The sequence below is a fragment of the Leucoraja erinacea genome, chromosome 8, assembly GCF_028641065.1.
Source record: "Leucoraja erinacea ecotype New England chromosome 8, Leri_hhj_1, whole genome shotgun sequence".
Classification (NCBI taxonomy): domain Eukaryota; kingdom Metazoa; phylum Chordata; class Chondrichthyes; order Rajiformes; family Rajidae; genus Leucoraja; species Leucoraja erinaceus.
Window position 1 is genome coordinate 36,832,533 of NC_073384.1, and position 23,756 is coordinate 36,856,288.

The following is a 23,756-nucleotide window of genomic DNA, read 5'->3' on the forward strand; positions in this document are numbered from 1 at the left end:
AAGATACAGGATGGTGAGCACCAGTGTTTCCCTTGAAGAATCAAGGATTTGCAAACGCTGGTTGCGATATAAAAAGACACAAAGCACTGGAGTGACTGAACGGGTCAGGCAGCATCTCTGAAGAACATGGATAGATTACCTTTTGGATCTGAAGAAGGGTCTCCACCTGAAATGTCACCTACCCATGTTCTCCAGAGATGCTGCCTGACCCACTGAGTCACTCCAGCACTTTTGTGCCCTTTAGTGTATTGGCCCTCACTTTAGCTCTGTACTTGATTTCAAAAATCTCAAAGCGTGTGATGCCGGGGACTTAACTACTCCATTTACAGATTTTGTAAAATTCTGCCAATAAACAGATTTGATTGAAGCTAAATTAGTGGGGATTCTGGATATCCTGGATGAAGAAAACCGCCTCCCTCAGACCAGCGACCAGCATTTCACGTCGGCAGTTCACCAGAAGCACAAGGATCACTTCCGACTGACCGTGAGTTACTCAGCAGGAGGGTCGCTGCCCCTCTCTTGCACCGGGGCTAGAAACCCCCCCCCACGCCAGAGCCAGCCAGTGTGCTGTTACTTCCCTCGTGTGGGGTTGGGGGGGAGGGGTGGGGGGTTAGGGTCGTGGGAGTATTTGGGGTCACCAGTTTGGGGGGGGGGGGGGGTTAGTTAGTGGTGCAGTGGTAGAGTTGCTGCCTTACAGGGTTCAGTCCTGACTACGGGCGCTGTCTGTAGGGAGTTTGTACGATCTCCCTGTGCCCACGTGGGTTTTCTCCAGGTGCCCTGGTAGCCTCCCACACTCCAAAAGTGTTCAGGTTAGTCGGTTAATTGGCTTTGGTAAAAATTGTAAGTTGTCCCTATCGTGTAGGATAGTGCTGGTGTACTGGGTGATCGCTGGCTGGCAAGGACTCTGTGGGCCAAAGGGCACTGCATCTCTAAACTAAATTCTAAACACTGTTGCAATATATGTAACGCACGTTTCTTCATCGCTCAGATCCCCAGGAAGTCCAAACTGACGGTTCACAGGAACATCCGTGATGATGAGGGGTTTATCATCAGGCACTTTGCCGGCGCCGTCTGCTATGAAACTGTAAGCTTTTAAATGAAATACATTTTGTAGTCATTTAGTGCTGTCACACAGAAAGCAAGTCCTGTGTGCCTTGTCCAAACTGAAGATGCAAAATAAAAAAGACACTAAGTGCTGGAGAAACACAGCATCCCTGGAGAACATGGATAGGTGGCTTATAGGTCGGGACCCTTATTCAGACAAAACAGTCAGTCCTCAACAAAGGCCTTACCTTTGTACCGTTATTCATTATCTTAGACTTACTCCAGAACTTGTGTCTTTTTTTATAAACCAGCATCTGCAATTCCTTGTTTCTACACACAAATCAAATGTAGACTCTCTGTGATTTGTCCAGCTAGAACATAAATTCTATCCAATTTCTGTTCTCATGTCCTAGACGTGAAAAAGCAGGATGTTATTTGAGTTATTTCTGATCATTTTCAATATATGTGTATACGGGCCTCTTCACACTCTGAATATTTGTCAATATTTGTCCAATCTGTCAATATGCAAGCCCAACATTGTAATCTCTTGTCAGTGCAAACCTCTTTTGGAAGCTGATCAGACCGCATTTGGAATATTGTGAGCTGGTTTGGGCCCCATCTCTGAGAAGGGATGTGCTGGTGTGGAGAGGGTCCAGAGGAGCTTTACGAGAGGATACCAGGAATGAATGGGTTAACATATGATGAGCTTTTGCTGGTTCTGGGCATGTACTCGTTGGGGTTAGAAGGATGAGGGGTACACCTCATTGAAACATACCGGATAATGAAATCCTGGATAGAGAGAATGCTTCCACTAGAGGGAGGATCTGGGACCTACTCTGGGCAAGAAGAGTATGGGGCGAAGGCAGGAGCCATGATTGAATAGCAGAGTAGACTTGATGGGCTGAATGGCCTAATTCTGCTCCTAATGAACTTTCCATGTATCTGTCTAAATGCTTAAAAATTGCAATAGTACTTGAAATTCTCATTTTGATTTATTGTTTTCCCCCTTCTCCGGACAGTCAAAGTTTGTGGAGAAGAATAATGATGCCTTGCACATGTCCTTGGAGTCGCTGGTGTCAGAATCGAAGGACCCCTTTGTGCGGAAGCTCTTCGAAGGAACCAACAACATGAAGGACACCAAGCAGAAAGCCGGAAAACTCAGCTTCATCAGCGTTGGGAATAAGTTCAAGGTGAGATTGTTTGGAAAACTCATGCCTTGTAAAATTCTACAGTGTGAAGTTCATAGGTCATACGAGTAGAAACTGGGACTTGAAAAGGGCGCAATAACCTGGCGACTGTACACTGTCTCAGTGTACTACTGCTATAGCGAATAGTGAAAGACCTGGATAGAGTGGAAATGGAGAGGATGTTTCCACTCGAGCGAGAATCTAGGACCAGAGGCCATAGCCTCAGAATAAAAGGGCATACCTGTAGAATCGAGATGAGGAGGGATTTCAGCTGTCAGGGTGGTGAATCTGTGGAATTCATTCAAGGCTGTGGAGGCCGTCAGTGGCTATTTTAAAGGTGGAAATTGATTGATTCTCATTAGTACGAGTGTCAAGGGTTATAGGGAGAAGGAAAGAAAATGGGGTTGAGAGGGAAAGATAGATCAGCCATGATTGAATGGCGGAGTAGACTTGATGGGCCGAATGGCCTAATTCTGCTCCTATAACTTCTGAACATACGCTATACACGTACTGTATCTGAGATGCTTATCTGAGTGTCTAAGTGCTCTCAACCCCATTCTCCTGCCTTCTCCCCGTAACCTTTGACACCCTTACTAATCAAGAATCTGTCAATCAGCGCCTTAAAAATACACAACAACTTGGCCACCATAGATTCACCAGCCCCTGACTAAATAAATTCCTCCTCATCTCCATTCTAAAGATATGCCCTTTTATTCTATCCGTTCTATCTGCCCAGAGAGTTCACCTCCACTGTTGTGACTGCAGCCTACATCCCTCCTGATGCTAATGCCAAGCTTGCAATGAAAGAGCTGCATACTGCCATTAGCAAACTACAGACGCACAACCCCGAGGCAGCCTTCATTGTTGCGGGTGACTTCAATCACTCCAACCTGAAGACTGTACTCCCCAAATTCCACCAACATGTATCCTTCCCCACTAGAGTAGACAAGACACTGGACAAAGTCTACACCAATATGGCTGAAGCTTACAAAGCCATCCCCCTCCCCCACCTTGGTCAGTCTGATCACGTCTCATTGTTCCTGCTCCCTAAGTACTCCCCACTCATCAGACGGGTTAAACCAACTGTAAGGACAGTTAAAGTCTGGTCAGAGGAAGCGGACTTCACACTTCAGCAGTGTTTTGGAAACACTGACTGGAAGGCGTTTGCAGCCCAGGCCACCCTTGACTCTCACACGGACATTGATTCCTATACATCCTCTGTTCTGGACTTTATAAACTCCACCATCAATAGTGTCACCTCCCTCAAACAGGTGACCATATACCCGAATCAGAAGCCATGGATGAACAGCGAGGTCAGGCTACTGCTGAAAGCACGGGACACCGCTTTCAGGTCAGGCGATGCTCGAGCCTACAGTTCATCCAGGGCTAACCTGAAGAGGGGCATCAGGAAGGCCAAGCACTGCCATAAGCTCAGGATTGAGGAGCACTTCAACAACAACTCCGACCCCCGACGCATGTGGCAAGGCATCCAGGCCATCACGGACTACAGACCCTCCAACATCACCCCCACATCCAGCGACGCCTCCTTCCTTGAGGAGCTTAATCACTTCTATGGCCGCTTCGACAGGGACAATCTAGAGACAGCCATCAAGGCTGTGCTACCTGCCGATCACCAACCCCTCACACTCACCCCCTACGACGTGTACGTGGCACTGAGTAGGACTAATGCACGTAAGGCTGCTGGCCCTGACGGCATCCCCGGGCGCGTGCTCAGTGCCTGTGCTGCGCAGCTGACAGACGTCTGGACTGACATCTTCAACCTGTCACTTGCCCAAGCAGTTGTCCCCACTTGCCTTAAAGCCACCTCCATCGGGCCAGTGCCAAAACACTCCACTGCGGCAAGCCTCAACGACTTCCGCCCAGTTGCACTTACCCCCATCATCACCAAGTGCTTCGAGAGGCTGGTCCTGGCACACCTCAAAAGCTGCCTACCCCCCACACTGGATCCCTATCAGTTTGCCTACCGCAAGAACAGGAGTACGGAGGATGCCATCTCAACGGCACTTCACTCCGCCCTCTCCCACCTTGACAACAGAGACACTTATGTAAGAATGCTGTTCATCGATTACAGCTCAGCATTCAACACCATTATTCCATCAAAACTGATCACCAAACTCGGTAACCTGGGCATCGACCCCTCCCTCTGCAACTGGATACTGGACTTTCTAACCAACAGACCCCAGTCTGTGAGGTTAGACAAGCACACCTCTTCAACCCTCACCCTGAACACCGGCGTTCCTCAGGGCTGTGTGCTGAGCCCCCTCCTCTACTCCCTCTTCACCTATGACTGCACACCTGTACATGGTACTAACACCATCATCAAGTATGCAGATGATACAACGGTGATTGGCCTCATCAGCAACAACGATGAGCTGGCCTACAGGGAGGAGGTCCAGCACTTAGCAGCATGGTGCGCTGACAACAACCTGGCCCTTAACTCCAAGAAGACCAAGGAGCTCATTGTAGACTTCAGGAAGTCCAGAGGCGGCACGCACACCCCCATCCACATTAACGGGACGGAGGTGGAACGTGTTTCTAGCTTCAGGTTCCTGGGAGTCAACATCTCCGATGACCTCTCTTGGACCCACAATACCTCTACTCTGATCAAGAAGGCTCATCAGCGTCTCTTCTTCCTGAGGAGACTGAAGAAGGTCCATCTGTCTCCTCAGATCCTGGTGAACTTCTACCGCTGCACCATCGAGAGCATCCTTACCAACTGCATCACAGTATGGTATGGCAACTGCTCTGTCTCCGACCGGAAGGCATTGCAGAGGGTGGTGAAAATTGCCCAACGCATCACCGGTTCCACGCTCCCCTCCATTGAGTCTGTCCAAAGCAAGCGCTGTCTGCGGAGGGCGCTCAGCATCGCCAAGGACTGCTCTCACCCCAACCATGGACTGTTTACCCTCCTACCATCCGGGAGGCGCTACAGGTCTCTCCGTTGCCGAACCAGCAGGTCGAGGAACAGCTTCTTTCCGGCGGCTGTCACTCTACTAAACAACGTACCTCGGTGACTGCCAATCACCCCCCCCCGGACACTTATTTTTTTTTTTTAATTCAAATCGTTTGCTATGTCGCTCTTCAAGGGAGATGCTAAATGCATTTTGTTGTCTCTGTACTGTACACTGACAATGACAATTAAAATTGAATCTGAATCTGAATCTGAATCTGAATTCTGAGGCTATGCCCTCTGCTCCTAGACTCTCCCATTAGTGGAAACGTCCTCTCCACACCCACTCTATCTAGGCCTTCCAGTATTTGGTAAGTTTCAATGAGGGCCCCTTCATCCTTCTAAACTCCAGCGAGTACAGTCCCAGAGCTGTCAAACGCTCAACGTACGTTAACCCAATCATTCCAGGGTTCATTCTCGTAAACCTCCTCTGGGTCCTCTCCAACCCCAGCACATCCCTCCTCTGATATGGGGCTCAAAGTTGCTCGCAATTATAATTTGTAAAATCCAAGAAGAAACACTAGCTCTTTGACTGCTGTTAGACATGTGGAAACTCTGTCGTTGGACGGATGAAAATGTAGATGAGTTGGATTGTAAATTTGCAGATGCCATTAAAAATAGATGGAGTTGCAGATGGTGAATAAGGCTGCAAAAGTATACAGCAGAATATCGATTAGTTATAGATATGGCCAGGGAAATGGCAGACTTAATTAATCTGGGCAAGTGCGAGATGTTGAAATTTGAGAGGTGAAATGTAATGGAATGCATACAATTAATGGCAAGACCCTGAAAAGCATTGATGTACTTTGGGTTCTTGTCCATAGCTCCCTGAAAGTGGCAACACAAGTAGATGGAGCGGTGAAGAAGGCATATGATATGCTTGCCTTCACTGGTCGTGGCATTGAGTACAAGAGTGAGGAAGTCATGATGCAGCTTTATCGGGCTAAGGTTTGGCCGCATTTGGAGCATTGTGTATGTGGTTCTGGTCATCCCATTACAGGAAGGATGTGGAGGCTTTGAAGAGGGTGCAGAGGAGGTTTACCAGTTACGAGAGGGGCTTTTACATAAACAAATGGATATGGATCATTTGCAGGCAAGGAGATAGGTGTAACTTAGCATCATATTCTTTTGCAAGATATTACATTTATTAATTTTGCTGCAAACAGTTATTCCACCTGAGTGTTTATTTTCCTCACCCGTGTTATTTACGATTGCAGTAAAATGTTCTCGCTTGGGACAGAAACACTAATGCAAAAATGTGTTGAAATCAACTGACTGATAAGATTGAACTGTGCTGCAGAAAGCTCAAGGCTTTTGCATGTTTGTAAAGTATTTTCAGTCTCTGCCCCCTTCCTAATCTCTTGTTAATTACTGGTAATAGGCCTATTTCTCATACGCCAACACACAGAAGGAAAAAAAAGAAACATTTGCCCTCAGGTCTCTGCCAATTTTCTGAGCAATCCCATCACACTGATGCAGCCAATAGAGTTGCTGCCTCACAGTGCCAGAGACCCGGGTTCAATCCTGACCCCGGCTGTGGTCTGTGTGGAGTTTACACATTCTCCCTGTGACCGCGTGGGTTTCCATTCGGTGCTCTGGTTTCCTCCCACAACCCAAAGACATGCAGGTTAATTGTAGGGAGTGGATGGGAAAGTGGGATAACATAGAACTAGTGTGAACTCAGCCCACTTGGTCGTTGTAGACTCGGGTGGGCTGAAGGGTCAGTTTCCATGCAGTATCTCCAAACTAAACTAAATCTGAATTAATTGGTCATTTCTCTTGCCTTGCCCTGGGTGCTGACAGTGGGTGAGGTGTCGGGATGATCACATCTGAAGGCAATGCTTCCTTCGCTCGCTCTTCCAGTTGGGGTCGCTGGGCAGGAAAACGTGGTGATGTTCTGCGTCCCCATCCCCATCCCACCCCACTCCACGTCCAGGGAATCATAGGTAACTGTGTCCGTCCCTCTGCTCTGCATGGAGTTTGGGAGTCATTGCTCTGCATGGCTTGTTGCAAAACCATGATCTGATTGAGTTTTTTGAAGATGTGACCAAAAAGGTTGATGAGGGCAGAGCTGGGAATGTGTATTTGGACTTCAGCAAAGCATTCAACTAGGTTCCACATGGTAGGTTGCTCTAGAAGGTTTGATCGCATGGGATCCAATGAGAGATAACTGAATGGATAGAAAATTGGCTTCAATGGAAGGAAGCAGAGGATGATGGTGGAAGGTTGCTTCTTAGACTGGAGGTCTGTGACTAGTGGTGTACCTCAGGGTTCTGTTCTGGGCCCATTACTGTTTGTCATCTATATCAATGATTTGGATGAGAACATACATGGCAAGATTAGCAAGTTTGCAGATGACACAAAAGTGGGCAGTATTGCAGATGATGATGATGGTTGTGAAAGATTGCAGCAGGATCTTGATCGGTTGGCCAAATGGGCTGAGGAATGGTTGGAGTTTAAAACAGAGAAATGTCAAGTTTTGCATTTTGTAAAGTCTAACATGGGCAGAACCTACACAGTGAATGGTAGGGCTCTGGGAAGTGTTGTAGCGCGGAGGGATTTAGGAGTGCAGGGTAAATGTACTCTTTTAACCCGAGTAGCGGAATCGAGAACCAAACAACATGGTTTCAAAGTAAAAGGGGAAAGATTTAATAGGAACCTGAGGGGCAATATTTTCACACAAAAGGTGGTGGGTGTATGGAACGAGCTGCCAGAGAAGGTAGTTGAGACAGGTACAATAATAGCATTTATAAGACATGTGGACAGGTACATGGATAGGAAAGGTTTAGAGGGATATGGGCCAAACGTGGGCAAGTTGTAGATGGGCCATCTTGGTTGGCATAGGCAAGTTGGGCAGAAGGGCCCATTTCCGTGCTGTGTAACTCTATGATGCCCTTTCTTGGGTTGGGGTGCGGGAAAGGGAAAGGTTTCTAACGCACCCAGACCATTGCTGTGGCCAACCGACGGGTTGGTGAAGCTGGTGTGGAGAGGGTTAAGGTCTGGCCATGCCATGCTTGGCTTCTGTTGGTCGTCACATCATTCACGGCCCCTGTGTAACCGTGCGTAGAATGTCCAGCCGCTTGTTCCATTTCCAACGCCTCTACGCACGATTTTGCTGCATGTCCCATCATAACATGCTTCTGTTTTGGTGCTGTCACGATTATGGAGAGGTTTATTGTCACCGAGCTTCACTGCACATTGTAAATCGTGGAAGGCCATTTTAATGCTTTGAGCTCTGCAAACTTAATGCTTTGCCAATCCAGTTTACACCATCTTCAAATAAAACCTATTTGAACATGGTGCTAAAGAATAAAATGCAAAGATTATTTGAACCAGGAGTTTCACCCATTATGAAGCACAGTTGACCCCATTTTCCACAGAAATGTGCATTGCTAAATTTTTCTTTTGCCTTGCTATTTCACAGACTCAGTTGAACCTGTTGCTGGAAAAGTTGCGCAGCACAGTGAGTATTTATTTGTGCATGTATTAATCTGTTGCTTAAAATGGGGATAACGGGTCGTGATTTATGGTCAGGGCATTTGTTTCCTAGTCGGCGACCAGTGATCGATTGAATGAAAGATGCAGTATGAAAAAGAGGCCCTTCGGCCCACCGAGGCCATGCTGTCAATCACAGTGCTTTTACTGTGACGGTACATGCTGGTACAAATATTTATTTCGGGCAACCCCATTGTTTCACCAATATACGAGTCATTTCTTCTAAAACGTTAAACATTATTTCATTTTCTGAACACGTGAACACATGTTTATAAGTTCATGAGTTCATTAGTCACAGGAGTGAAATTAGGTCGCCCGTTCCATACACCCATCACCCGCTGAGTGAAAAAGTTGTTGCTTAGGTTCCTGTTAAATCTTTCCCCTCTTACCTTAAACTTGCATCCTCTGGTTTTTGATTCCCCTAGGGGAATCGAGGACCAGAGGACAGGTTCGAGGTGAAGGGGAAAAGATTTCATAGGAATCCGAGGGGTAACTTTTTCACACAAAGGGTGGTAGGTGCATGGAACAAGCTGCCAGAGGAGGTAGTTGGGGTTGGGACCATCCCATCGTTTAAGAAACAGACAAGTACATGGATATGACAGGTTTGGAGAGATATGGACCAAGCGCAGGCAGGTGGGACTAGTGTAGCTGGGACATGTTGGCTGGTGTGGGCAAGTTGGACCAAAGGGCTTGTTTCATTTTCACACAGTTGTGAGTGTGTGGAATTCTCTGCCTCAGAGGGCGGTGGAGGCTGGTTCTCTGGATGCTTTCAAGAGAGAGTTAGATAGAGCTCTTAGGGATAGCGGAGTTAAGGGATACTAGACCAAGTGCAGACCCATTGGGTCTGCTCCCTCAACGCAGCCGTTCCCTACCCGTAGTCCCCACGGGGGACGTGGTCCTCCAACTCAAGCGGCTCAGGAATCAGCAGTGCGGCTGTTATTAAATGGCGTCTTTGAGGCAAGATGCGGACGCCAACAGCCGTTATGGTCACTGGCCAGCAGGAGGCGACAAAATGAGTGGGGGGGAGGGGGTAGGAGAAAGATTTTATTAAAAATTTGTACATAGACACGACAAAATTTAATGAGGAGTGGATACTTGGAGTGAAAAGTGAAATCTCTACCGAAATGGAAAAAAATCTCGGCGTTTCTGGGTCTGACGTTGGCGTAGCAACAAATCAAAGGCTGGCAGCCACAAGTCAGAAGCACACACAGCCAGCCAGCCAGCCACTGAGTTTTAATATTATATAGATAGATGGTGAGAAGGCTGGAACGGGGTACTGATTGTGGATGATCAGCCATGATCACATTGAATGGCGGTGCTGGCTCGAAGGGCCGAATGGTCTACTCCTGCACCTATTGTCTATTGTCTATCGTTTCCACACTGTATCACTCTATGACTCTTGGTAAAAGACTCTGTACAAAATCATGAGAGGAATAGATTGGGTAGATGCACAGTGAAACTCTATGACTGTGCTTTCACCCAGTCTATTCTCCTTGTGTAGGGTGGGAGAGAGCCCTTGGTTGGGGTGCAGAGGGACAGCAGGGGGTGGGAGAGAGCCCTTGGTTGGGGTGCAGAGGGACAGCAGGGGGTGGGAGAGAGCCATGGCCCATCGTGTTGTGGGGGGAGATAGTTACTGGTGGGGGGAATGATGCTTCGGGCTTGTTCTCAATACCGAGGAGATATTGCTAGAATGAAGCATGCAATGATGTACACCACTCACCTCGTGTGTTTTACAACCAGGGCTCCAGCTTCATTCGATGCGTCAAGCCCAACCTTAAAATGACAAGCCATCAGTTCGAAGGGGCACAGATCCTCTCTCAGCTCCAGTGTTCAGGTGAGGAACAGTTTCAGACGGGAGCGACCCATTGCTCTTTTCCCCAAAGATAGGCACAAAGTGCTGGAGTAATGCAGCAGGTAAGGCAGCCTCTCTGGAGAAAAAGGATGGTGTGAATTATGGGCAGCACGGTGGGACAGCGGTAGAGTTGCTGCCTTACAACACCAGATAACCGGGTGTGACCCTGACTGCGGGTGCTATCTGTACAGAGTTTGTACATTCTCCCCGTGACCACATTGATTTTCTCCGGGTGCTCCGGTTGTGCAGGTTTATAGGTTGATTGGCTTCAGTAAAACTGTAAATTGTCCCTAGAGTGTAGGTTCGTGCTAGTTTACGAGGGGATCGCTGGTTGGTGGGGACTCTGTGGGCCAAAGGGCCTGTTTCCACGCTGTATCTTAAACTAAACTAAATCTGTACTGTTCTCTCTGTCGCGTAGGTATGGTGTCCGTTTTGGACCTGATGCAAGGAGGATTCCCATCACGTGCTCCGTTCCATGAACTTTACAACATGTACAAGAATTACATGCCTGCAAAGCTCACGAGACTGGACCCCAGACTCTTTTGCAAGGTATTGATCAAAATGAAGCTTTGGTAGTTCCATGAAAGAGTAAGCCAGTGTTTTTCCAGAGACCTCGGTACACAAATCGTTCCTTGCTGTTGGTGTCTATGGCGGGTTTGGTTTATTATTATCTCGTGCACCAAGGTTCTGTGAAAGGCTTTGTTTTGCATGCTTTCCAAACAGGTCAGATGTACCAAACTTTGGCAGCCATTGCAGCCAATCAATGTAAACATTGCTTGACGTCTTATGTTTCGCATTCATTTTCTTAGGCACTGTTCAAAGCCTTGGGTCTCAATGAAAATGATTACAAGTTTGGTCTAACCAAGGTCTTCTTCCGCCCTGGCAAGGTAATACAACCTTTTACCTGACATTTGTTCTGAATTGTCAGCTTTTATAGTCTATTTTTTAATGTAATGGCAGGTTTAAGGTGAGAGGGGTAAAGTTTAAGGGAGATGTGCAGGGGGTAAGATTTTTTACACAGAGAGTGGTGGGCAATGTTTAAAGAAGGTGTGAGGAGCAAGTCTTTTACACAGAGGATGACCAGCAAAGCTGAAGGGAGATGCGATGCATCCCGATAAAATGCTTTCCACGGTGCATCTGTAGAAGTTGGTGAGAGTTGTTGGGGACATGTCGAACCTCCTAAGCCTTCTAAGGAAGTAGAGGCGTTGATGTGCTTTCTTAGCCATTGTTTCAACATGGGTGGACAAGTTGCTGGTGATATTTACTCCTAGGAACGTGAAGCTTTCAACCATCGCTACTTTGACGCCATCAATGCAAACAGGGTTATGTGCACTGCTTTGCTTTCTGAAGTCGATCACTATCTCCTTTGTCTTGCTGATATTGAGAGGGGTTAGACACAATATGCTGGAGTAACTCAGCGGGTCAAGCAGCACCTCTGGAGAAAGAGAATAGGGGACGTTTCGGGTCGAGACCCTTCTTCAGACAGAGTCAGGGGAAAGGGAAAATAGAAAAGGTATGAAAAACAAATGAATGGGAGGTATCCAAAAGGACCAACCAGAGCCAGCAACGATGATCAAGGAAAGGTGAAGCCCACAATGGTCCATTGTTGGCCGTGGAGAAGGTGAAAAGGAGTGGATACAAACAGTGAAACTAAGCAGGACAACAGTGAAACTAGCACGTCTAGGGTGGGGAAGGGACGGAGAGAGAGGGAATGCAAGGGTTACTTGAAATTGAAGAAATCAATATTCATACCGCTGGGTTGTAAACTGCCAGTGGAGGAGGCCCAGGACAGAAAGGTCAGAATGGAAATGGGAAGGGGAGTTAAAGTGGTTGGAAACCAGGAGATCGCGTAGGCCAAGGCTTGTTGTCTCGACCTGTTCTATATGTTTTGTCTTGGAGGCTGGCTTCACTGAATTGTCTTTGCTCAGTTTGCAGAGTTCGATCAGATCATGAAGTCTGACCCGGAGCACCTGGCAGTGCTGGTGAAACGGGTGAATCACTGGCTCATATGCAGTCGTTGGAAGAAGGTTCAATGGTGTTCACTGTCCGTCATCAAATGTAGGTGCAGCGTCCCATTGTGACTGTCCTCACATTACATTAACACGGCTGCACACCACAACTGCCACACGTTGTATATATGTTTCTAAATGTGGTCGTGCAAAATAATTCTGGGAATTTACATGAATGAGTGGGAATCAGGCACATTCCCTATTTACATTCTGGTGTATGTTTCCACTGTTTAGAATCCCAATCATACAGCATGGATACATGCCCTTTGACCCGACTTGCCCATGCCCACCAAGATGCCCCATCTACGCTCGCCCCACCTGGCAGCATTTGGCTCATATCCCACTAAACCTTTCCTATCCATGCCTGCCCAAGTGTCTTTTAAATGTTGTTATTGTATCTGCTTTCAATCCTGTCTCACTCCATCTGTCTATTCATCTCTGGCCATTGTCCAACCATCGAATCCGCATCGCTGGTGTTCACCTATTACCTGCCGTGTGTTGTCTTGCCCCTCCTCTCTTCTAGCTTACGCCCCTCTCCCCGCTCCCCATAACCAGTCTGAAGAAGCGCCCCAACCCGATATGTCACCTGTCCGTATTCACCAGAGATGCTGCCTGACCCACTGAGTTACTCCAGCACTATGGAGTAACTTTATTTTGTAAACCAGCATCGGCAATTTCTAGTGTATCCATTATTTAGACTGATTAAAATTGGATTAAATTCAATTCATACTCGGGTTCAATCGAATGTTATTTCATGTTGATATAAAGAGCAAATGTGAGCATGGAATTGTGCATAATTTATGAACAGATTCTTCCTCAATTTATTACTACAGTAAAGAACAAGATGAGTTACCGAGCCCTTGCTTGCATTAAGATGCAGAAGACTGTTCGCATGTGGTTATGTAAGAGGAAGCATAAGCCTCGGTGAGTGATTCACTTCAGAAACCGCCTAACATAGTGAGATTTCTTCATCTCTAAATATTTGTGCACTGGGGCTGGAGTTGTTTCTATATTTGGGTGGCACAGTGGCGCAGCGGTAGAGTTGCTACCCTATAGTGCCTGAGACCCGGGTTCAATCCTGGCCGCGGGTGCTGTCTGAACGGAGTTTGTACGTTCTGCCTGTGACCGCGTAGCTTTTCTCCTGGTACTCCGATTTTCTACCACACTCCAAAGACGTGCAGGTTTGTCGGTTAATTGGCTTCTGTAATTTATCCCTAGTGTGTAGGATAAAAATAGTGTCAATGGGTCATTGTTGGTCAGCGTGGACTCTGTGGGCTGAAGGGCCTGTTTGCACATTGTGTATCTAAACTAAACAAGTGCAGGTGCTACGTTTTGGGAAGTTAAACTCCATAGCTCCTAAGCAGATAGAGTGGTAAAGAAGGCGTATGGTATGCATGTCTTCATAGTTCGTGGCATTGAGTATAAGAGTCAGGAAGTCATGTTGCAGCTTTGTAGGACTTTTGTCAGGCTGCATTTGGAGCATTGCAGTTTTGGTCGCAACCTTACAGGAATGATGTGGAGGTTTTGGAGAGGGTACAGAAGAAGGTTACCGGAATGACGCCTGGATTAGAGGGCATTTACTGTAAGGTTGGACAGATTTGGATTGTTTTCTCTGGAATGTCAGAGGTTGAGGGAGAGACCTGACAGAAGTATGTAAAATTATGAGATGCATAGATAGGGTAGACTGTCAGAACCTGTTTTCCAGGGTGGAAATGTCAAAGGTTAAGGGAAGAAGGCAGGAGAATAAGTTTGAGAGGGAGAAATAGATCATCCATGTTCGAATGGGGGAGCAGACTCGATGGACCAAGTGGCCTAATTCTGCTCCTGTATCTTAAGATCTTTTGAAGTGTCAAAGACTATAGCTTTAAGGTGAGGGGGGCAAAGTTCAAAGGAGATGTGTGGAACAATTATTTTTATAGAGAGTGGTGGGTGCCTGGAATCCGCTGCCAGGATTGGTGGTGGAGGCTGATACAATGGTGTCATTTAAGATGCTTTTGGAAAGGCACGTGCAGGGAATGGAGGGATTTGGATTATGTTCAGGCAGAGGGGATTAGTTTAATGTAGTTTAGAGATACAGCTTGGTTCAGGGCCTTCGGCCAACCGAGTCTGTGCTGACCAGTCAACCCCGTGCACTAGTTTTATCCTACAACGAGGGACAATTTACTGAAGCAAATTAACCTACAACCTGTACGTCTTTGGAATGTGTGAGGAAACTGGAGCAGCCGGGGAAAACCCACGCCTCACAGGGAGAACGAACAATCTCCGCAAAGACAACGCCCATAGTCAAGATCGAACCTGGGTCTCTGGCGCTGTGAGGCGGGGACTCTACAGCTACGCAACTGTGGAGCCTCAAATTAGTTTAACTTGGCATTATGTTTTGGCGCGGACATCATGGGCTGAAGGGCCAGTTCCTGTCCTGTACTGTTCTATGTTCTATTGTGGATGGAATTGCTGGCAGTAATGGTGTTTTCTTCCATGCAGCATTGATGGGGTGGTAAAGGGAAAGTCGTTGAAACAGCGAGTCAACAGGATGATTGAGGTGGTGAAGGCCCTAAAAGAGGGGAAAGCTGAAATGAACAAACAGGTCCAGGATCTGGATTCATCGATAGATTCTTTCATAAACAAAATCAAGGTAAACAGAGTCATATAGTGACATACTTACCAAATAGTGAAAGGCCTGGTTGTGGAGAGAATATTTGCACTAGTGGGAGAGTCTCGGACCAGAGTACACAATCTCAGAATAGATGAACGTATGCTTCGAAAGGAGTTGAGGAGGATTTTTTTTAGTCAGCGGGTAATCTGTGGAATTCATTGCCATGGAAGGCAGAGGACAACTCAATGGATATTTTTAAGGTGGAGATTGACAGATCCTTGATTAGTATGGGTATCAGGGGTTATGGGGAGTGGGGCTGATAAGGAAAGATAGATCAGCCATAATTGAATGGTGGAGTAGACTTGATGGGCTAATGGCCTATTATTGATGGGCATATAATTGATGGGCCTATTATTGATGGGCTAATGGGCCTATTATTGATAGGCTAATGGGCCTATTATTGATGGGCTAATGGGCCTATTATTGATAGGCTAATGGGCCTATTATTGATAGACTAATGGGCCTATTATTGATGGGCCTATTATTGGGGCTAATGGGCCTAATGGGCCTATTATTGGGGCTAATGGGCCTATTCTTATTATTGGGGCTAATGGGCCTATTATTGATGGGCTAATGGGCCTATCATTGGGGCTAATGGGCCTATTACTGGGGCTAGTTGGACCTATTATTGGGGCTAATGGGCCTATTCTTAATGGGCTAATGGGCCTATTATTGATGGGCTAATGGGCCTATTATTGATAGGCTAATGGGCCTATTATTGATGGGCTAATGGGCCTATTATTGATGGGCTAATGGGCCTATTATTGATGGGCTAATGGGCCTATTATTGGGGCTAATGGGCCTATTATTAATGGGCTAATGTGGCCTATTATTGGGGCTAATGGGCCTATTATTGGGGCTAATGGGCCTATTATTGATGGGCTAATGGGCCTATTATTGGGGCTAATGGGCCTATTATTGGGGCTAATGGGCCTATTATTGGTGCTAGGGCCTATTATTATTGGGCTAATGGGCCTATTATTGATGGGCTAATGGGCCTATTATTGGGGCTAATGGGCCTATTATTGGGGCTAATGGGCCTATTATTGGGGCTAATGGGCCTATTATTGGGGCTAATGGGCCTATTATTGATGGGCTAATGGGCCTATCATTGGGGCTAATGGGCCTATTATCGATGGGCTAATGGGCCTATTATTGATGGGCCTATTATTAATGGGCTAATGGTCCTATTATTGGGGCTAATGGGCCTATTATTGATAGGCTAATGGGCCTATTATTGATGGGCTAATGGGCCTATTATTGATAGACTAATGGGCCTATTATTGATGGGCTAATGGGCCTATTATTGGGGCTAATGGGCCTATTATTAATGGGCTAATGGGCCTATTATTGGGGCTAATGGGCCTATTATTAATGGGCTAATGGGCCTATTATTGATGGGCTAATGGGCGTATTATTGATGGGCCTATTATTTATGTGCTAATGGGCCTATTATTGAAGGGCTAATGGGCCTATTATTAATGGGCTAATGGGCCTATTATTGATGGGCTAATGGGCCTATTATTGGGGCTAATGGGCCTATTATTGATGGGCTAATGGGCCTATTATTGGGGCTAATGGGCCTATTATTGATAGGCTAATGGGCCTATTATTGGGGCTAATGGGCCTATTATTGATAGGCTAATGGGCCTATTATTGGGGCTAATGGGCCTATTATTAATGGGCTAATGGGCCTATTATTGATGGGATGGGCTAATGGGCCTATTATTGATGGGCCTATTATTAATGGGCTAATGGGCCTATTATTGATGGGCTAATGGGCCTATTATTGATGGGCTCATGGGCCTATTTTTGATGGGCTCATGGGCCTATTTTTGATGGGCTCATGGGCCTATTTTTGATGGGCTCATGGGCCTATTATTGTTCTTGGAACTTGTGAACATAATAATGGACTTAATTATTATTAAACCAATTAGGAGCAGATGAGGGCATTCGATGCAATTTGTGATCCCAGCTACAAAGACAGATGTGTACAGCAATTTGTTCTTCCCCCGCACAATTAAAGCATGGAATAATCTCCACCCAACTATAGTTACCCAACCAGATGCAACTAAATTTAAAGTAGCTCTTTCTTCCCAATAACCCGTTCTGGCTTAATCCCTCCCTTCACCACCTCCAGTTTAAATTCCATTTGGAATATTTTGGAGGACCAAGAAACCAAGAAGAACTAAGAACCAAGTTGCTGATTTATACCAAAGAAAGACATAAAATGCTGAAGTGTTGAGGAAAGGTCCCGACCTGAGACATTACCTATCCATGTTCTCCTGACCCACTGAGTTACTCCAGCACCTTGTCTTATTTGACTTGACTCTTGCCAGGTTGCCTTTACTGAGTGAGACTCGCCCCTAACAGGTGACTGCTGTCAGGGGTTATGGGGACAAGGCAGGAGAATGGGGATAGGAAGGAGATATAGATCAACCATAATTGAATGGTAGAGTAGACTTGATGGGCCAAATGGCCTAATTCTTCTCCTATCACTTATGAGCTTATGAACAGTCTTTTCCTTCTGCTTGTCTTCCTCAGTGCACAATCATGACGCGTGTGGAGATCGATAAAGAGTACGCGGGCCTGGTGCGACGCTCCGAGCAGCTGCTCAGTGGCCTCCAGAAGAAGAAGCAGGAGGAAGAGGAAGCGGAGAGACTGCGGGCCATCCAGCGGGAGATGGAGCGGGAGCAGAGTAGGCGCGAGGAGGAGGAGAGGCATCACAAGCAGGAGGAGGAGGACCGGCGATTGTGAGTAACGGAGTCACCTATCCTATTCGCCAGAGATGCTGCCTGACCCTCTGAGTTACTTTGTGCCTATCTTCAGTATAAGCCGGCTTCTGTAGTTCCTTCTCACACACAAGTTTCATTCCACTCAATATTTAACGCAATAAATGAAACATATATGTCAATCATCAAGGATCACCTTAATCATTAAAGGGTATATTTTACTTTCTTGTAAATCAAACCGCAGATGTTTGGTTGGGTAAAATATACCTCAACATGACAAAATATATCCTGAGGAGATGTGATTAGATTCTCAGAATGGTATTGAATATTGATGTGTTCAGTGAATATTAGACACATTTGTTATAAGTACAGAGCACGTTCCTACTAAATACTGTATAATGAATATAGACACAAAATGCTGGAGTAACTCAGCGGGGCAGGCAGCATCTCTGGTTAGGAGGAATGGGTGAATGGGTTTCAGGTCAAGAGTGTTTTATTGTCATATGTCCCAGATAGAACAATGAAATTCTTACTTGCAAGAGTACTTGTCGAGACCCTTCTTCAGATATTTGCCCATGTAGTCATACAGCATGGAAACAGGCCTGTTGACCCAACTTACTCACGTCGCCCAACATGCCCCATCTACACTAGTCCCACCTGCCTGTGTTTTGACTGTATCCCGATAATCCTATGCTATCCATGTACCTGTCTAAATGTTTCTTAAATGTTGCGATAGTACCTGCCTCAACTACCTCCTCCGGCAGCTCATTCCATACACCCACCACCCTTTGGGTAAAAATAAAGTTAAGGGTAAGGGCCTGTCCCACGAGCATGCGACTGCATGCGGCAAGCGCGACCTAACGTGTTCGCTTGAACCGTACGGCCTCGTGGGGCCGGTTCCACTTCGCTCGCCGAAGCCGTATGGAGTTGTGCGGAGTTGGTCCCGACATCGCGCAGGGCTCCGAAAAACTGACACTGTCCAAAACTTCCGCGCGGCAACGGCCTGCAGCCGCATTAAGGCCGTACGCACCGCCTCGACGAGCGTGCGCAGCGTCTTGACGCCGTATGCAGCGTCTTGACGGCGAACGCCTAGCAGGAATTTCCTGCGGACTTAGCTCGAACTTCATGTCAACTCGTACGGGATCACTCGACCTACGCGCGGCCCCCGCTTCCGGTTTGGTCGCGCTTGCCACATGCAGTCGCATGCTGGTGGGACCGGCCCTGTACGGGGATCTCTCGACCTCCGCGCGGCCCCCGCTTCCGGTTTGGTCGCGCTTGCCACATGCAGTCGCATGCTTGTGGGACAGGCCCTGTACGCCTCCAGTTCCAATTAAATCTTTCCCACATTACCTTAAACCTATGTCCTCTGGTTCTCGATTCTCCTACTCACCTGGCCTAGGCACCATATTTTCAGGGGGACATCCAGGGGGGATTTCAGGTGTGCTCACATAAATTTGTCCCGATTACAAATCACTATCGCTGATCCCAGGAGCTTTGCCACACAGTACTGACTTGATCTCACGCTAACCTCTCACACCACACAATACCTCTCAGTTGCAACTTGCTGAACTGGCCTTATGTTTTCACCAGGAAAGCAGAGATGGAGATGAAGCGGAAACAGGAGGAGGTGGAGAGGAAGAAACAAGAGGAAGAGGAACGCCGTTTGCAGGTGTGGACTCCTGTCGAGATATGAAACCGCTGCTCCTCAGAATGTAAAGCATCGAACAGTGCAGCACAGGAGCCCACGATGTCCTCGCCGCAATTGACTCCCATTTCAACTAATCTCCTCCGCCTGCACGTGATCCATATCCCTCCATCCCCTGCAGGAAAATGAGATAACATAGTACTACTGTGCAGCTCATAAGTCTAGGGGGTAGAAGCAGGCTGTTTGGTCCAGCGAGTCTACTCCACCGTGGCATTGACAAGAATATTCTCATTCAGGATTGAGCTTCTTCATTTCTTGCAGCAATTACACTTTATCAAAGTTTGATTTCTTCAATGCTTCCTTTATACAGGCAAGTTCCTGCCTCAGGAGCTCATTTATGTCCTTTGCAAGACTTAAATCTGACGAACATTGACTGTGGCTGCATTCCTGCTCCTTTCATAATCTATCTTTCCCTCTCAACTGCACTCTCCTGCCTTCTCCTCATAACCCATGACACCCTTACTCATCAAGTATCTGTTCATTTCTGCCCTAAAAATACACGACTTGGCCTCCACAGCCATCTATGACAATGAATTCCACAGATTCACCGCCCTCTGACTAAATACATTTCTCCTCCTCCTTTCTAAAGGTACATCCTTATGTGCTGAGAATGGGTGATCAATGGCGGTGTGGGCTGACGGGCCTATTTTCGTGCCTGTACGTGATCCATATCCATTCCCTACATTTCCATGTGCCTATCTAAAGGTTCTGACTGTCTACCTTATCTATGCCTCTCATAATTTTATAAATCTCTATCAGGTGGCACACTGGCACAGCGGTAGAGTTGCTGCTTTACAGCACTAGAGTTGCTGCCTTACAGCACTAGAGACCCGGGTTTGATCCTGACTACAGGTGCTGTGTGGAGTTTGCACGTCCGTCCCCCCCTGTAACTGTGTGACTTTTCTCCGGGTGCTTCACAGTGTCGTCTCCATTCGTGAAATGACTCCTGACTTCCTTCAAGTAATTTTGTTACTGGCGTAAAGTCCGGTTGCCTTTCCAGTTTATCTGTCTCATTTGAATGGCCTGTCAATGGCATCTAGAATGTGCCTCTGTTGTTGAAAATTGTTCCTGCCCTAACTTATTAGCCATGTCTTCCCCCTCCTCATTTATCCCTTTGTTTTCCTTACTAGGTTAAACTTGAATTTTGAGCAAACACAAAGTAGCAGAGGACCTCAGTGAGTCAGACAACGTATGTGGAGGGAGTAGACAGACACCCGCAGTGAAAGATAGTAACTGGATAGAAACCAGGGGTTTAGGAAAGTTAAGGCCAGTGACTATGTTGTGTTAAGTGTGACCCGTGTTGCCCACCTGTGTGTGCAGCTTAATGGAGCTTGCTCCTTGTGTTTGTCAGGCTGAGCTGGAGTTGCAGATCACGGCTGATCGTGAGGAGGATGCCCTTAAACAGACTCTGCTGGAGCAGGAGCGGCGAGACCGCGAGCTGGCCATGAGGATCGCGCGCAGCGAGTCCGATCTAATCGCCGATGAAGCCCCAATGGACACCGGGATAAAGAGGTGGGTGTTATCAACGTTTCATACCCTCTCCACATCCCTCCCCCTTCCTCTGATTCCTTCTGTGTTCTTGTCAGAAGATTAACAAAGAATGTTTTCTTTTCCACAGCGTTGAAGTGAAACGCGTCCAACCTGTTGCTGCTGCTGCCAAGTATGGATATGTACCCTGCACTTACATCTCATGTATTTAATAAATCACATCCTTGCGCATTAATCATGCTCCCTTAATTGCAGAATTCCTTCACCGTTTGGCCCCTAGCAAAGAATCGGGGTGATTAACGAATCAAAATAACCTTATGAATGGGGTGACCTGATCATCATGATTTTTGCATGCATTTGGACAATATTTAGTTTCAGTTCAGTTTATTATTATCACGTGCACAGCTCCGTGCTATCCTGTCAGCAAAAGACTATCTGAAGAAATAGGAACTCCATTTTAAAGTTAATCCGCTGAATTGCATTGAGGCGTCTTGCTTGAGGGAAGGTGTGCGGTTTGTGTGTTTAGCAGAATCTAACCAACATTTGTTCTGCTTTCAGATCTGCCCGTCCAGAATCCAAAATGACAATGTATGAGTTTTCCCTTGTTTGTTCCACTTGCACTGTTGGGTGTTGGTGATGGGGCGGACGTGGGTGATGTTTGAGGGGATGATATGGTTCTCTGCATCTTCACTTCTGCAAACAAAAAGGCACAAAGTTAACACTCTAATACTCTTGGCTTGACTTGCATATCAAGTACACTTTCACTGACAGCTGCTTGCCAGCAATCATAGTCATACAGCGCGATAACAAGCCCTTGGGCCCAACGCTTCCATGTCAACCTAACTACACTAGTCCCATCTGCCTGCGTTTTGCCCATATCCCTCCAAACCTTTCCTATCCATGTAACTGTCCAAATGTATGTTAAATGTGGTTATAATAGTTTTTAGTTTGGAGATACAGCATGGAAACACGCCCCTTCAGCCCACCGGGTTTGCACCCACAGGATCACCCGTACACTAGTTCTATCCTACACACTAGAGCCAATTTACGGCAGCGAACTAACCTACAAACCTGCACGTCTTTGGGAAGTGGGAGGAAACCCGCGTGGTCACAGAGTGAACATACAAACTCCATACAGACAGCACCCGTACTGACTACTGATCTAATCTGGATCTAGCCCTGTAAGGCAACCATTCTACCTCTGCTCTACTGTGAAACCCCAAGTACCTGCTGCAACTACCTCCCCGGCAGCTCGTTCCACATACCCTCTATGTGAATAAGATGCCCGTCAGATTCCTACTAAATCCAATTACATTTATTTTTGAATCTATTGCACATTTTTAATCTATTGCATATTAATTATACTTTTGTGGAGCTTCTCTTTCAATCTACCTTCAATTTGTTAGTAAAAGCAACTTGCTCCAATTAAACTCCCTGGCTGTGAATATTAAGTTACATGCAAACACAATATTGTCATACAAGACAATCGGGAAATTGTGGTTGTTGATTCTTTATTTACTGCATTTATTTAATCACTTTCATCCTTTATTACAACATTTCAATGTTATTAAAAAACTTTGCAGGCAATTTTTGGAAGAGGGTCAGACATGGATTAGAGTTGTGACTTGGTTAATTGAAATGCATTTTGGAACAAAGAACTATGTATATAATTGCAACACTCAATCCAGCTCCAATCTGAATATATATTTAGAGTATGCAGCACGGAAACAGACCCTTTGGCCCAACTTGCAAATGCCAGTCAAGTCCCCATCTAGTCCCACTTACCCACATTTGGCCCTTATCCCTGTAAATGTTTCCTGTCCTTCTACCTAAAATGTATTTAAAATGTTGTTATAAGTATTTGCCGCAACTATCTCTTCTGGTAGCTCATTCCATATACCCACCACCCTCTGAGTGATAAAGTTGCACTTCAAATCCCTATTGAATCTTTCCCCTCTCACCTTAAACCTATGTCCCCATGTTCTTGATTCTCCTCCTCTGGGTAAAATAATCTCTGCATTCGCCCTATCCCCTTCATCATTTTATGCACCTCTATAAGATCACCCCTCGGCCTCCTGCACTCCAAGAATTAAATTCCTAGCTTTCTCAACCTCTCCCTATAGCTCAGGCACTCGAGTACTGACAACATCCTCGGACATCTCCTCTGCAGCCTTTCCGCCTTAACAAAATCTTTATATCTGCATGACATCGTTTTTGTGCAAACTCTTGCGATTTGTCACCCAGAGTTTAGAAGCCACATGAAGTGCTCTAAACAAGTGGTAATGGCTGACGCAGTTTGGGATGTCAGCGGGTACTGATGTGCTATTGCAGTGGAGATAGATAACTGATCCACAGTTCTCGGGCCTCGCTCTTTCACTTTCTCTACCACTTCTACACTTGCTGAAATGTTTCTGAAATACAAACAGCTCTGCCACCAGCTTTTGGCTTCAAACATAGCTCTGCTGCTAATTCAATAGGTTTGCCACTTTCTGGGATCTCTGTGCAGGGGTTCTGGTGTACTGGGTGATTCCAGGGAGCCATCTGTGCAGATCAATCATTGTCTTTTGCTTTTGCTTGTTAACGGTGAACTACTTGATGCATGAACACACGTTGAATCATT

At 46.5% G+C, this 23,756-nt stretch overlaps 1 protein-coding gene across 1 annotated transcript in view; it reads left to right on the top strand.

Moving 5' to 3' along the window:
- myo6a (myosin VIa) overlaps positions 1–23,756 on the top strand; it is a 173,374-nt gene that overhangs the window by 138,586 nt on the left and 11,032 nt on the right. The window contains 15 exon segments of the mRNA XM_055639474.1: positions 357–484; positions 989–1,084; positions 2,064–2,234; positions 8,627–8,665; positions 10,438–10,531; positions 10,968–11,098; positions 11,359–11,436; positions 12,478–12,607; positions 13,392–13,482; positions 15,040–15,190; positions 17,756–17,964; positions 19,534–19,612; positions 21,000–21,160; positions 21,267–21,308; positions 21,695–21,724. Coding sequence (XP_055495449.1) covers positions 357–484; positions 989–1,084; positions 2,064–2,234; positions 8,627–8,665; positions 10,438–10,531; positions 10,968–11,098; positions 11,359–11,436; positions 12,478–12,607; positions 13,392–13,482; positions 15,040–15,190; positions 17,756–17,964; positions 19,534–19,612; positions 21,000–21,160; positions 21,267–21,308; positions 21,695–21,724 — 1,630 coding nt within the window.